Source organism: Gopherus evgoodei, chromosome 2, assembly GCF_007399415.2.
Source record: "Gopherus evgoodei ecotype Sinaloan lineage chromosome 2, rGopEvg1_v1.p, whole genome shotgun sequence".
Taxonomy (NCBI): Eukaryota; Metazoa; Chordata; order Testudines; family Testudinidae; genus Gopherus; species Gopherus evgoodei.
The window spans coordinates 257,931,430-257,946,674 of NC_044323.1; the positions used below are offsets into that span (position 1 = coordinate 257,931,430).

Sequence of the window (15,245 nt, forward strand, 5' to 3'; positions counted from 1 at the left end):
CTCACCATCAGGAAGTTCTTTAATATTCAGCCTAAATTTTCTCTCTTCTAAATTTCATTCCATTATTTCTGTGATAATTTATACCTTTTGTGGCATGCTGAATGATTTATTCCTTCCTTGGTGTTTAACCCTACAAATATTTGTACACTGTTTTCCTCTCTAGATTGAACCTCAGTTAAGCAAGTCGTATTTTACACCTTTTACCTTTCCTCATAAATTAATCTGTCCAGCCTCCTGGTAATTTTTGTTGTTCACTCCAGTTACTCAGTATTAGCATCTAAATAACCTAGTTATTTCACCACCCAATCTTAATTTTGCAGTCTTTCAATCATAGTTTTGTTTTCATTGCTTAAGAACTTCATTAATGATCCGAGTTTGGCATCATTTGGATCTTTTGGGTTATCGGTAGAATTAAAAATCCCCGATGAACATAAATAGTATCCTGCAGTTTCAAGCACCTCAAGCTGCCTTTGTATATCTAATATGTAATCAAAGAGCTTTCCCATATGTTAACACTTTTCATCTATTTTGTTGGATATCTTCATATTTCAAGAGTTAGGCATTTTATAATATAAATACTTCTTTAGATGGATCATAGAAAAGTGCATATAAGTATTAAGCAATAGAAAAGGTGGACAAAATTTGCAGATTTTTTCTAGCAACAATACCTACCTGTCAGTTTATATAAATCAGTGACATTCATTGCATTATATTCTGTAATCTTTACAAGGCTTTCATTATGAGATAGCTGACATTTGTATGCTGTTAGTAACAGTATGATGGATAGTTAGTACAAAAAAATAAGACTTTGTGGTATGGAACCAAAACAAAAATGACAATGTTTAGAACAACAAGAGTATTTGGAAGTAACAGTAGTTTCTGCAGAAACAAATTGTTGTGAGTTCTTCTGAAGCTGTGCATTTAGAATAAGGAAATGAGAATATAAGAATGTAGCATAATTTATAAACTGTGACATACAAACCTAGATAGTAATAAAAAATCTGTTGTTATTTATTATTTGCATATTTGCATATTATTTGTACTATGCTAGGCACTGTTTAGATACAGAGAAAGACACACTCTTGCCCTGAAGAGCTAATAATATATGAAGGAATACACCATACCATACTCTTCAGCAAAATTAAAGAGGAAGTATAATAGCCATAGAAAATGCAGAAATATAAATGGACAAAGTACATGTATACTGTATGCCGTGTTCAGGAATGAAGAGCTCTTAAAATAACTGTTGAGAAGTGACTTTATAAATGGATAATGTGAAGAATGTAAAGGAAAAAAAGTATTTTGTCTGTAATGTAAATACCACACAGTATATACACTGCTCTAAAGTCATTGCTTGCCTGAAAATTGATCAAATAAAAGCAGAAGAATGTGCTAACTTTTGATCTTTTCCATATAGATCTAAAGTCACGATCAATTGGTTTCCGTCTGTTCTTTGAAATCACATGAGGTTCATATGTGCCAAGTTTTATATGAATCACATGATAAGGTCAAGTAATACAAATTCCAAAGCTGACTTTCTATACCCAGGTCACATATGACTGTGATACTATATTACCATATGTTGACTATAATGGTGGGTATGTAAATGCTGATATTGAAAGAAATCCTATCAGTAGAACCCAAGATAAATAAAACTATAGTAACACTTTTCAAATTAACTAAAAATGAGAGGAACTCGATGGCAAAAAAAAAATTACAAAATAGAAAGGGGCAAAGGCCAGCATGGCATTCTGTGATCATAACATCAGCGAGAGAAGCAGTCTTGGAATTAAAGAAAAACTGTGAATATTTAGATATTTTTTTAAAAAATCATGTAATGCCAAAATTCAGCAGTTACTTTTTAATAGAGTTATTTAAAAAAATGCTGGGGATTGCCAAAGATTAAAAATAATCTGGTGATGTTTTTGTCATCTATGGGAGCCAGAAAATAAAGAAATACATAGCACTGAGCAAAAGTTAATTTTGACCTTTTATTCATAATTGTGAATATTAAGGATTGACAAAAGGAATACCATTAAAGGATACCTGCAGGAGTAGCTACTGAAGTAAACTTCAAAAGCCTAGCAGTAAAAAGGGACTGCAGTGTCAGTGAAACTCTGAATAACTATATTGCATGCTTGAGCTTGTAATGTTCTGATCTTTTAGACTTCTGTATAATTTCTGCTTTCTGTTGTTTATGTTTACTGTGATGCAAAGAAAATCTAGAAGTAGTAACTAGTTAAGGTTTCATTTCACTAATAGCAACTTTTAGCTCATACACTCATTTTAGGTAGAATAAGTAAAATGTTCCTTGCAATTAAGCTAAACTGAACAGATACTAAGAACAGCCATGTCAATGTCTTTTTATATTTACTAATATAGTATTTGGCTTTTCTTGCACACATTACAAATTAAGTATAATTATTGTAATGTACTTTGTCATATATACATATGCACACACTAATGTACATGCAGCTATACTGTCTCTGTGTACATAACGACAAACACTGCATATAAAATAATATATAAATGCTATCGTAATGTGCATATGCTTAACCTCATTTTGTTTTGCTTCCCCTATTCTATTTTGTCACACTACTAGCATATCATTAATAAATATGATGATTATCTTATCACCTGCAGATCCGGGAAAGACACTTCCAGAAGCTCTTGATTACTGCAAGGTTTGGCTGCAGACAGTAGCAGGAGAGAGAGATGCTAAAAGTGGCATTCCACCTCCTCTCATCACACTGCAAATTAAAGACTTTCTCAATGGGCCAGGTAAGTGGTGCACTTTTGATCAAAATGAATTTTCTAATGTACTCTGTGTGTGCATATAGAGCTATCATTTCTTTATAAATGAACATGCCAGAAAAATGTTTCCTTCTTTCTCCATAAATGTGGATTTTTTTTTTTAAATTAATTTTATTTATTTATTTTTGCCAAAAACTACACTGGAGAGAGTCAGAACAGAAATAAAGTGACAGATTTAAGGTCAGATAAATTTATCTTTCAGGACTAGACACTGGAGCCTTAAACCCCTAGAAATTTCAAATTTATAGATTTCTAGTAGAACACAAAATACCTGCTTCTAGGCTTTGGAAAGCTCATGCTCTCTTTGTCTATAAGGTGCCACAGAACTCTTTGCTGCTAATTTAGAGACTTTCCTTAGAAATGGAGTTGAGCTTGCTGCTAAGCAAACCCAGGCAGTCTCTACTGGTGGGTTTCACTTTCCCGTGATGGAAGTGATTCCCCCAGGTGCTAAGTAGACAATAAATCTCCTACCTCCAAATGTAATGGTGTGAACAGTGGCACTGGAACACTTTTTTAGAGTGGGAGTGCTACAACCCTCTTACCTCTGTCCAGACCCCCTCACTGTCCTGTAGAGCTGGGGGTGGGAGAAGGGTCATGGCTCCGGGATGGGAGAACATGGACAGAGCACGGGGCCAGCAGGTGGGTGTAGGGCTGGCAACTGGGACCGGGGCCAGAAACTGGGACCAGGATTGGGCATTAGGCTAGCAGCTGGGACTAGGGCCAGGCGCACGGGCACAGAGCCGGGCATGGGGCCAGCAGCTGGGCACAGAGCAAAACCCTGTGCAAAACCTTAGTTCCCTCACCTATGGGTGTGAATAGGATGAGTCTCTGCTCTACCCTCAACAATATAGGCAGATACTGAGTCAGTGTTCAAATTCGCTCCTTTCTGGTCTTTGGCTTTATAGGCAACTCCAAAACAATAATGCAATATAAACCTCTGCATGTTTCCTTCTAGATCTTGGAGGTTTCCCTCCAAAACCTCTTTTGGCCTAAGACACATAGCTACATTCTTATCTCATGTCTGGTTCGTTGGACCCATTTCTAAGCATATCTCAGCAGTCAGTAATTGCCCTGAATCTTAACATAGAATTTTGGCTCAAGGTGACTCCAACAGAACATCCCAGCCTTCCAGTACAGGGTTTATAACCTGATATAACTGAGAGCTTGATCAAATAATTTAATCTTCTTTAAGTACCATTTCACAATGTTAGAGTTTTGATGAGATTGCCTTAAAACAAAGACCAGACTTGCATATGACCACACAACTGCAATAAGTGCTGTTTCAGACCTAGTGAAAAGAAAAGTTACAGTGGTTTAATTCAACAACATGCTAACATCAACAATACAATAAAAACCTCACAGTCAAGACCAATTCCAACACATGGTTGGCAGGGGTGCTGGAACAATTTTTAGAGTGGGGGTGCTAAGAGCCATCGAACCAAACTGTAAACCCTGTTTATAGTGGAAAGCACTTCAAGCTAGGGGGTGCAGCAGCACCCCCATTCCCTCTAGTTTCAGCACCTATGGTAGTTCGGCATCTGAGAAGTAGCTGAACCCACCAGGAGTGAGAAGAATGGCTCCTTAGTGGTTCTGTGGTAAGCAGTTAGTTGGCCAGACACTGTCAGCCTGTGATTGTCTGGCAAGGGCAAGGACCTCAGCAGTCATCTTCAGACAGCCTCAGCAAGGCAACCTAGGAACACATGATATTGGTGGGAGCAGGGGAAACCAATATATCATTACTGAATTGAATAAATACTCTGCTAAAAATTCATTTGCAGGTACTAGTGCACATATTGCAACATTCTGTCAATGTCAAATACTATAATGCTCATGTTCTTACTATATTACTACTATAAATATTTTCTAAGGACTTCTTTATGTTCATTTTATGTATTTATTTTACAATCAATTGATGTATAGACAAATGCATTAGCCCTGGTCTACACTATGGGGTTAGGTCAAATTTAGCCACGTTAGTTCAATTTCAATATGAACCAACCACACAACTCCATTCCGTCGACTTAAAGGGCTCTTAAAATCGACATCTGTACTTCTCCCTGGTTAGGAGAGTAGTGCTAAATTCAACCTTGCTGGGTCGAATTTTGGGTAGTGTGGACGCAAATCGACAGTATTGGCCTCTAGGAGCAATCCCAGAGTGCTCCATTGTGACCGCTCTAGACAGCACTTTGAACTCCGATGTACTAACCAGGTACACAGAAAAAGCCCCGGGAACTTTTGAATTTCATTTCCTGTTTGGTCAGTGTGACGATCCTAGCAGCACAGGTGACCGTGCAGTCCCCCCCAGAATCGTAGAGCGTAGAATGTTTCTATGCTTCCCCCATCCTCTCCATCCCTGAAGTTATCACAGATCTGAAGGTGAGAAAAACGCGCTCGCGATGACATGTTTTCCAAGCTCATGCAGTCCCCGCACTGATAGGGCACAGCTTAGGCAGGACACGATGCTGAGGATAATGGGAGAGCATATGGACATGATGAACCGGTCTGTTGGGGGAGCAACGGACATGATGAAGCATCTGTTGGAGCTGCAGGAAATCCAACAAGAGCACAGACCCCCAGCCGCCTACCCTCCTCCCCATGTTCCATAGCCTCTTCACCCCGATGCCCAAGAACACGGGGGGGAGGGGAGGCACCGGACACCCAGCCACTCCACTCCAGAGGATAGCCAAAGTAACAGAAGGCTGTCATTCAACCAGTTTGTTTTTTAATGTGGCTGCAATAAGCAATGTGGCCTTGTCCTTCCCTCCTCCCCTACCCACCTGGACTACCTTGTCCGTTATCTCATTTTTTTTAATTAATAAAGAAAGAACGCATAGGTTAAAAACAATAGTTGACTTACCAGGAATTAAAATCAACAAAGGGGGTGGGTTTGTATCAAAGAGAAACACACACAACTGTCACACCGAAGCCTGGCCAATCATGAAACTGGTTTTCAAAGCCTCTCTGATGTGCAGCACGCCTTACTGTGCTCTTTTAATCACCCTGGTGTCTGGCTGCTCAAAATTGGACACTGGACGATTTGCCTCAACCTTCCACCCTGCCATAAACGTCTCCCCTTTACACTCACAGATATTATGGAGCACACAGCAAGCAGCAATAACAATGGGAATGTTGGTTGCGCTGAAATCTGACCTAGTCAGCAGACATCGCCAGAGAGCTTTTAAATGTTCAAAGGCACATTCTGCCACCATTCTGCACTTACTCAGCCTATAGTTGAACTGCTCCTTACTACTGTCCAGGCTTCATGAGCCATGGGAGAAGGGGTAGGCTGGGGTAGGTGCAACCGTGTGGTGCTGCCCACTGGGAGAGCAGCTTGAGGCAGAAGCCTCCAGCTCACAAAATATTCCAGGCAGGACTGAATCTCCATGAGACGAAACTTAAAGAAGAAAATGACCTGGGGTCTCTGGCTCCCATTCGGTGCTCTAGGACAGGGGTTCTCAGACTTTTGTACTGGTGACCCCTTTTATACAGTAAGCCTCTGATTGCCACCCCCCCTTATGCATTAAAAACACTTTTTTATATATTTAACACCATTATAAATGCTGGAGGCAAAGCTGGGTTGGGATGGAGGGTGACAGCTCGCAATCCCCCATGTAATAATCTCGCCACCCCCTGAGGGGTCCTGACCCCCAGCTTGAGAACCCCTGCTCTAGGAGGAAGATAGCCATATCTGTTCAGGCCTCACCGAGGTCTGCCAGGAGCACCCAGGAGACAGAGAATGGCTATCAAGCCTCCTGCACCGTCTGCCGCGAAGGCAAGGAGCTCCTGCTGTGTAGCAATGCTGAACCACATCTGCCAGCAGCACCCAGGAGACGTACAGTGATGGTGAGCTGAGCGGGCTCCATGCTTGCCATGGTATGGCATCTGCACAGGTAACTCAGGAAAAAAGGCACGAAACAATCGTATGCCATTGCTTTCACGGAGGGAGGGAGAGAGGAGGGTCTGATGACATGTGCCCAAAACCACCTGTGACAATGTTTTTGCCCCATCAGGCATTGGGAGCTTAACCCAGAATTCCAATGGGCAGTGGAGACTGCGGGAACTGTGGGAGAGCTACCTACAGTGCACCGCTCTGTAAGTCGATGCTAGCCATGGTAGTGAGGATGCACTCTGCCAACTTAATGCACTTAGTGTAGACATACACAATTGACTGTATAAAATCAGTTTCTAAAAATCGACTTCTGTAAAATTCACCTAATTTCGTAGTGCAGACATACCCTTAGATGATAGCCATTGAAGACAGCTGATCTGCTTTTCAGCACATTTGTCAAAGTTATACAAATACAGTCAGAAACCTGGATATAACTATTGCAATGACAACTGAATATGCCTCTATACATGTATCAGAGGTTCACTGTTTTTTAGTAAGTAAAACATTTTCACTAAGAAAAAGAGTTTTGGAAAGGTGAGTTTGAAACAGCTCTACTAGTCCAAACATGTACATAACTTATGATACAGTATAGTAGTTAGAAAACAGTCTGTAAATGGTTCCCAGAATTTGCTATCTTAGATGAAACTTTAGTTATTGTAAACAGTTTGTCAGCTAAAGTAGATAAGTAGATGTTGTTTCACAGAAAAAAATTATTTTTTCACCACGCAGGAAGCCAGATTGTCACTCTATATTAACTTAGAGATAAAAAAAAACTACAGCTAGTAGCTAGACTTGGAAACCACCAATTAAAAGGGAATAACAGGATACATTAATACACTTCTTGCCACATGAGTGGATTATTTTGTACATTTTTGGCAACTAACGAAAAATGATATTTCTTCCAGATTTTAAGTAATAGGATCCTAGGAGAAATAAGCATACATCACTGAGCCAGTGGGAACAGGCCTCAACTTTACCCTCAAAAAACAAATTAAAGAACTATTCTTTCCTTTTCTACAGTAGCTAATTATCTACAATTTTTTTTTAATTCCTGCTAGATCAACGCACACAACCATTGTTATAGTAAATCTAATACTAGACTTGTATATTTAATACTTCACAGGCAGGATTACACTAGATACAGCTGAACTGATTATTATTTCTGGCCAGTTATCTTCTTGGACAAAGAATAAAGATGCCCTTGCTGTTTTACTACTAATTTACTTGCTATTCCTACCCATTAATTCTTTCTTTAGAACAAAAATCCCACATATTTGTGCTGTATGTAATATATTACAAAAGGTTTCAACAATTTTTGAAATATAACTTGTCTTATAATTTGCCTTAAAAGTACAGATGTAAGCAAAACACAAATTCTTCTGTGCCAAAATCCTCTTTCCCTAACATTTTCTTGGAAAGATGATAGTTTAAGTATGAAATTATTAAGCTTTTTGATTTTTTGCCATTTGGAATAATTTTCTGTAAAACATTTTATTCAGTCAAATTAAGAAATATGATGTAGTCCCTCTGCTGAATGATAAAACGGAGTTAAAGATTTTTCTTTTGAGTTTGCGTATTTGTCTTTCCCTTCCATTGCTTGTATGTTGTGATGAATACTGTGCTATAAAGCTATAAATGCTATATAAATATACTATATTTATACATTAAAAAAAACCAAAAACCCAAGTATCATTTAAAAAAAAAATTCTACCTCCAAAGGCAACAATTGTATCCATTAGCAAGGTCAGTGATTTGGAGAAACATGGTAAATAGCACCTACCAGAAACCCACTAGAATAGTATCTCTAGCAGGTGATAGATTAGTTGGAACAAATTGGAACCATTGCACTTCGGCAATTCTGGTTTCTTTCAAACTGTATTTAAAATGTCGTCATTTTAATACACAGTCTCAACCCTGTAGAACAGTCCATAGCAGGTTAATTTGAATCATATGATGTGTCACTGCCCTCAGCTGACATGAGCTCCGTTCCATGTGTGAAGCCATAATAAATCCATTCCCAACCAAAGCAAATTCCCTGTGAGAAGGTGAACTAATCCAGGCCTCACACTGGCATGTTAGCCCTCTGTAATTGAAAGCAGGGCCACCTGTTCCCAGCACAGTTAGCCTATAGAGAGAAAATTAGCATTAGATCAGATACTTAATATATTGAAAAATCATTCATACTTTTTGCAAGTTCAGCTGTGGGCTGCTTAACGTGACATCATATATAAACCTAGGAATGTGCCCACTTGATCCCATTTTAACAGTTTTGTTAACCATGGTGTTTGTTAACTTTGTAATGAGAATTTTTTGATTTAATGAGAGCAGACACGTGAGAAGGGGAACTGGCCAGGGTGCAGACTTTTCTAATTAACTCAGGGTCATTTGCAAAAACATTTGAGCTCTCTGGTATTTTTTTCATTATTCTTTTACAAACAAGTTTTGAACCACTGACACCGTAGTCATGAAATGACATTTATTTTATTAAGAGAACAAACAGAAATATGCCAAATAAATATAGTAGTGTGCACATTATTTTTATTGACACAGTTATTTTTATTAAAAATCACAATTCAAGGATTCAGTGAGGTGCAAAAATAATGGAGATAACATTTTCAAAAGTGACTTAGGTACTTAGCAGCCTAAGACCCACTGACTTTAAATGAAACACAGGCATTTAGCAGTCTGTCACTATTGAAAATGGGACTCAGGCTCTTAAGTCACATAGATGGTTTTGAAAATGTTACTCTATATCTTTTCCATCATTTTGAAGTGTCTTATGTGCTTTTAAAGTCTACTTTTACCTTTTGCTGATTTTTTTCTTCTCTTAGGATTTTTTCATCTCTATCTTCCATCTTATCATTTTTAATAATGATATGAACAGGGCTTTGGGCTTCTCTACTCTTAAAATGCTACAGCGGCGCAGCTGCACCTGTGCAGTTGTGCTGCTGTAGCGCTTCAGTGAAGACACTACCTACGCCAACGGGAAGGTCTCCTATTGGTGGAGGTGCTCCATCTGCCCAAGATGTGGTAGGTAGGTTGATGGGAGAATTCTGCTATTGATCTAGTGCTGTCTACTCCAGGAGTTAAGTCAGTTTACCTGCATCGCTCAGGGGTGTAGATTTTTCACAGTGTAGACCAGGCCTCTGAGTCACAGGCTCTAGGATCCTTTCCAGGATCTTCCCCAGATTTGCTGGGTAACCTTAAGCAAATTACTGAACTTCTTTGTGCCTCAATTTCCACATCTGTAAAAAGGGAATATTAACACTTAACTACTGTTCACCTTCCTGATGATGCCTCCATACACATCAGCTGTATTTGCTTAGTCACATAGCCCCTGAAACATTTTTGAAAAGTAGTTGGTAGTTAGGGGCATGTACAATTCCCTCAGTATCAATATTCCATAGATCATCTATGTAGCCCCTGGAGTCCCTACAGCACATGAATTACAGGCAGAAGAGAACTGAGAGAGAGAGACCAGGAATGTAGGCTTTTGTGGTGCTAATTAAGAATATACGGTTCCTTGACGTCACAATCCACCTTATTGGTTCTGCTCTTGATTCTTCGGTCCCAGCAACAAGTAAGGGGGTGTTTCTGATACTGGTGCTAGTACTGGTTAGTATCAGGTTGGAGAGGGAAGGATCCTGAGCCTAGGGATGGATTTTCTATGTCTAGAGGGGTGTGTGTGCATGCACAATAGGTGTTCAGAATTAAGCGGGATGGTTCTGAGCTACTAAGACTAGGTAAGAAGAGAAAGGGTTTTCCGCTTTGGGGACAGGTGTGTGTGGGAGGGTGTTTCTGTGCGGTTGGGCTGGAGAGAAGTGGGGAAATTCTGAGCCAGGAGTGGAATGGGTTGAGTTGCAGGGTTAAGGCAGGAGGGAATAAATTGGTGGTGTCAAGGTGATAAGAAGCAGATGTTAGAATAAAGCTAGACCGGAGGGGATGAGGTTCTGGGGCTGGGAAGGAACACTGAATGGATGACAGAGGGAATACATAGTGTTTTCTCCTACCTTCATCTTTTCATTCATGTGTCCCAATTTTTAAGTTATTTCTCTAAAAGGGGGAAGAGAGAAGAGGGTTCCCCCTTCTCCTCACAAATCTATCCCCAAAAGTGTCTCAGTTTTCCACTTTGTAATATGATTGACTTGCAGAGAAGTGGAGGATAGGGGGAAGGTACTTGCTCCCTACAGCACCATCCACTATTTTGAACACCATGCTGCCATTAGGCTGACAGTGCATTTCTCTTGCCTTGGAATATCCTTGTTTCAGATAGGCATAAAAATGCTCTTTATGCCTCAGGAAAAGGCTCTTAATGCCTATGATGACTACAAGGTCTTCTCAGAAAGGGCCCAAAATGATTATAAATAAGACACTGCTTCACAGCATGCTCCTGCATTAAGTCCTGGGAGATCTTTTCCTAAAGAACTCCTGTGGGGCATGAAAAAACTCCTTAGGTGTTTGACTTCCAAGTCTTCCATAGATGCCAAAGCCTGAATCGAAATCTGAGATTAAAAGAGGAGTCATTCTCTTGTAAAGGCATCCGATGATGAACCATCTAAACAATTTGATTGGCTAAAGATCTGAGTTCTATGTGGAAGAGAGCTGGCATGTTCAAGGGGGACACATGATTAAACAAAATGTAATGCTCTAGATGCCAGATTTGACCAGACCCTTGTGTGATTGGCTTTTCGAGATCTTAGGAGCCCCTGGAAAAGGAGGGCTTCCTGGGATCCAGGTGGATCATGTATGTCAAATATATATCAAATATATGTAGCCATAGCTTCAAGGAGCCAAAATGCCCTTTGAAGGCTCTGGTGAAATCTGAAATAAAACCCTAAACCTAAGCATTATTTTTTTTCCTGTTTCATTGTTTGCTTGTCTCCTCTCCCTTCATGTTTATTTCAGTGGCTCTCCATGGAGAATTCCTCACTTCTTCCCCTCTTTTCTTTATTCTTCTTTCCATTCTCTCTCCTTACATTTTCCCCTCGTGTCCCTTTATCTTCATAGTGGGCCCTCTCCGTTGGTGATTGGAGACAGAGTAAACCTTTTGTTCTAGCTGGAGTATAGACCACCCATATTTCCCTCCATCCAAAGCAATGTGAACAGGTGGCTACAGACATCTCTTTGTGACAGAATATTTTCAGGCATCTTAACTAAAACTTTTTCCTTACCCAGTTTTATTTGGAATATAGGATTTGTTGAAGAAAATCTGCAAATATTTGGAATTTTGAGGTTGAGATTTTGTAATGTATTTTCCTGTCCCATCATCCTGCTGAGCCAAAGATAGCAGACAAGTAGAAGAAAGGGAAATCAAGGCCAAGAGATGCATTGTGTGCTCATGTATATCCTGGCACAGAGGGCCTGGCTTGTTTATCCTTGTCACATGGTCCACTCACTGCAGGTGGCACCTCCTCCTGGCCTTTCTGGGGATTACCTCTTTCCAGGTCCGAGGCCCTCTTCTGCTGCTCGCTGCACACCCTGCTTCCCCTCTCTCTCTCTCTCTCTCTCTCTCTCTCTCTCTCTCTCTCTGTGACTCTGGGTGCTCCTTCTTTGTGACTTGGCCTTTCGTTCAAGTCACCATACATATTTCCTTTTCTGGGGTATCAAAGTCTTTCCTTACCAGCAGTCATCTCACTCACTGTCCCCTATGGTGCCACTTCCTCAGTGGCTGGTAGGGGAACCCAGGCCCACCCTCTACTCCGGCTTACAGCACAGGGACCATCTAGTCAGCAGCTCAGATCTGTTCCATCCTTGATCTTTACTGCCTTTTCCCTGAGCCTGTCCTTACCTTCTGGTTCTGCCTCCTTCTCTTGCCAGCCCCATAGCTCCCTCCTCCCAGGGAGCAATTGTAGGTTACTTGCTTCTACAGCTCCAAACACACCTCCCTTGTCCCAGAGAATGAATGCAGACTACTACCCTGCAGCCTCGTCTCTGCTGTCAACTTCTCATTTTTATAAACCCAGCCCAGCTCGTTCCTCCTCAGCTGGACTCCCTCATTATTTGCCCCAATCCCAATCAGAGGACTACTTAAGGCATCTGATTCCCCTTAGTTGTGGCCTATCTGGATAATTGGCCCTCTTCTTAGTCTACTGTGATATTGCAGTCTGTATGGTTTTATAAAAATCCCTGTCATTGAAGGTTTTTAAGGACAGGTTAGACCAGAGCTTGGCAACCTTTCAGAAGCAGTGTGCCAAGTCTTCATTTATTCACTCTAATTTAAGGTTTGCTTGCCAGTAATACATTTTAACGTTTTTAGAAGGTCTCTTTCTACAAGTCTATAATATATAATTAAACTATTGTTGTATATAAAGTAAATAACGTTTTTTTAAATGTTTAAGAAGCTTCATTTAAAATTAAATTAAAATGCAGAGCCCCCTGGACCAGTGGCCAGGACCCGGGCAGTGCGAGTGCCACTGAAAATCAGCTCACGTGCCGCCTTCGGCATGCATGCCATAAGTTGCCTACCCCTGGGCAGGAATGGTCTAAGTATATTTAGTCCTGCTTCAGCACAGGGGGCTGGACTAGATGACCTCTCAAGGTCTCTTCCAGCTCTACATTTCTTTGATTTTATAAGAGACTGAGGCCATAGAATATCAGGGTTGGAAAGGACCTCAGGAGGTCATCTAGTCCAACCCCCTGCTCAAAGCAGGACCAATCCCCAACTAAATCATCCCAGCCAGGGCTTTTTCAAGCCTGATCTTGTCTACACTTATAGGCTTACAGTGGCACAACTATACCAATACAGCTGTGTCGCCGTAAGAGTGCTTGTGTAGCCTCATTATACCGACTGGAGAGAACTCTCCTTTTGACATAATAAAAGCAGCTCAATGATTGGTGGTAGCTATGTCAGCGGGAGAGCATCTCCCACCGACATAGTGCTGTGTACACGAGCGCTTATGCTGGCAAAACTTACATTGCTTGGGGGGTGTTTTTTCACACCCCTGAGCAACAAAAATTTTGTCAGCATAAGTGCTAGTGCCGGCTTGTCCTAAAGCAGTTGTCTAGAAACAGACAGCTTGTGTCCATCAGTCTTCTAAGTTCTGAAGAAGAATATTCATCAGGAAGAGGATATGTAATAGATTGATCTGGATTTTCGTCCCCTGTCCAGACTACAATTCTGCAATATTTAACATCCCCAAATCCACAGCATGATTTGGGGGAACCCTATCCGAAGAAGGCAGTCCACATGAGAGGGCTCCTGCAGAGATGTGCGATTTGATAGAACTGATCCAGTACCTTGAAAGAAAGATGTTTGGCATCTCCCAAAGTAAAGAATTCAGGAAGGACAAACAAATAATCTCATATCTACTTCACATTTGGGCCACAGAATCTGTCCTATCGAATGACTGATCCTGTGGAAGCTACTCAATATTCTTTGTGATTCTGGAAAGGAATTACAAAATGCAAACCATCTTGGATTCTGAATTGCTCAGTGTGTTCACCTGGCCATCAAAATGCATTATGTAGTCTGAAAATAGAATCCCTACCCCTTCTGGATTCTTCTGTCATTAATAGATGCATGTCCCCTTGTCATTATGGTATATCATCATAAGTATATATGCTTCTGAAACTACGAGAGGCACTTTCAGTCAGGGCCCTGCCTCTCAGTCCATCACCCTCACAGGGTGTCTTTAATAATAGGCTTCCTAGAATGGGAGCCAGCTTCTACCCATTGCTCATCAAATCACCCTCAAGAAAGAAAAGGAGCCCAGTTGTGGCAGCAGCTATAGAAGTATGGCTTTATGGCAAACAAAGAAAAAGTCACATTTTTTCAAATACGAAGACTACAACTTCTGGTGGGTCATGTTAGAGTGTCTTCATTCTGAAAGAGAAACTGAGGAAGATTACAAATTATTCATCTAGTATTGAAAACCCCACTGATTTGTCGGATTTCTAATGCATCTAGCTAGTAGTCATGCTGGTATCATGTGGAACCAAACACTTCCTGCAATATAACCCTCCATCAGATAACTATTTCTTTGAAGAGTTAAGGTGCTTCTCCAATCCTAATACTTGAAAGCTCTATTCCAGAGAGAGATCAGTTTTCTTTATAGTAGGATTAAATATTGTGGTTATGAAGAAGTTTAGTATTTTACAGCTTTGGAAGGTGGTGTTCTGCAAAATACTCAGAAAGGATAGTCCTGTGTCCCAGCTGGGTAAAATGACTGGTTTTCTGCCAATCCTCTGGGAGAGAGGTGAAAATTCATTTAAGATCATGGGATACTCTGGGTCTAAGAAAAGAAACTCTCAGCAAAGAACACATTTTCCTTTCTCCATGATTCTCTCTGGTTACCGGTCTATGAAAAAATCCTATATGTATGAGATCTATGACTTTCTTTACACACGTATTTTTCATTATGCCTTTTCATGAGGTTTCTTTTCTGATTCACCAAATTAAATGCACAGAGCCTAGCACACTATAGGTACTATATAAATTAATAGAAATAGTGACCTATTATATTTTCAGTTCTGGCACATTTCAGGATCAAGCTCATTGCCTTCAACAGGAGCTTAGGGTACTTAGCACCTTGCAGGATGAGGC

General features: G+C 40.5%; 1 protein-coding gene across 5 annotated transcripts in view; it reads left to right on the forward strand.

Moving 5' to 3' along the window:
- The window catches only part of VPS13B (vacuolar protein sorting 13 homolog B), a 928,813-nt gene that overhangs the window by 754,049 nt on the left and 159,519 nt on the right, over positions 1 to 15,245 (forward strand). For all 5 annotated transcript variants that reach the window (XM_030553556.1, XM_030553553.1, XM_030553555.1 and 2 more), the window contains one exon: positions 2,644 to 2,781. In XM_030553556.1, the coding sequence (XP_030409416.1) occupies positions 2,644 to 2,781 (138 nt within the window). The remainder of the gene's footprint in view (positions 1 to 2,643; positions 2,782 to 15,245) is intronic.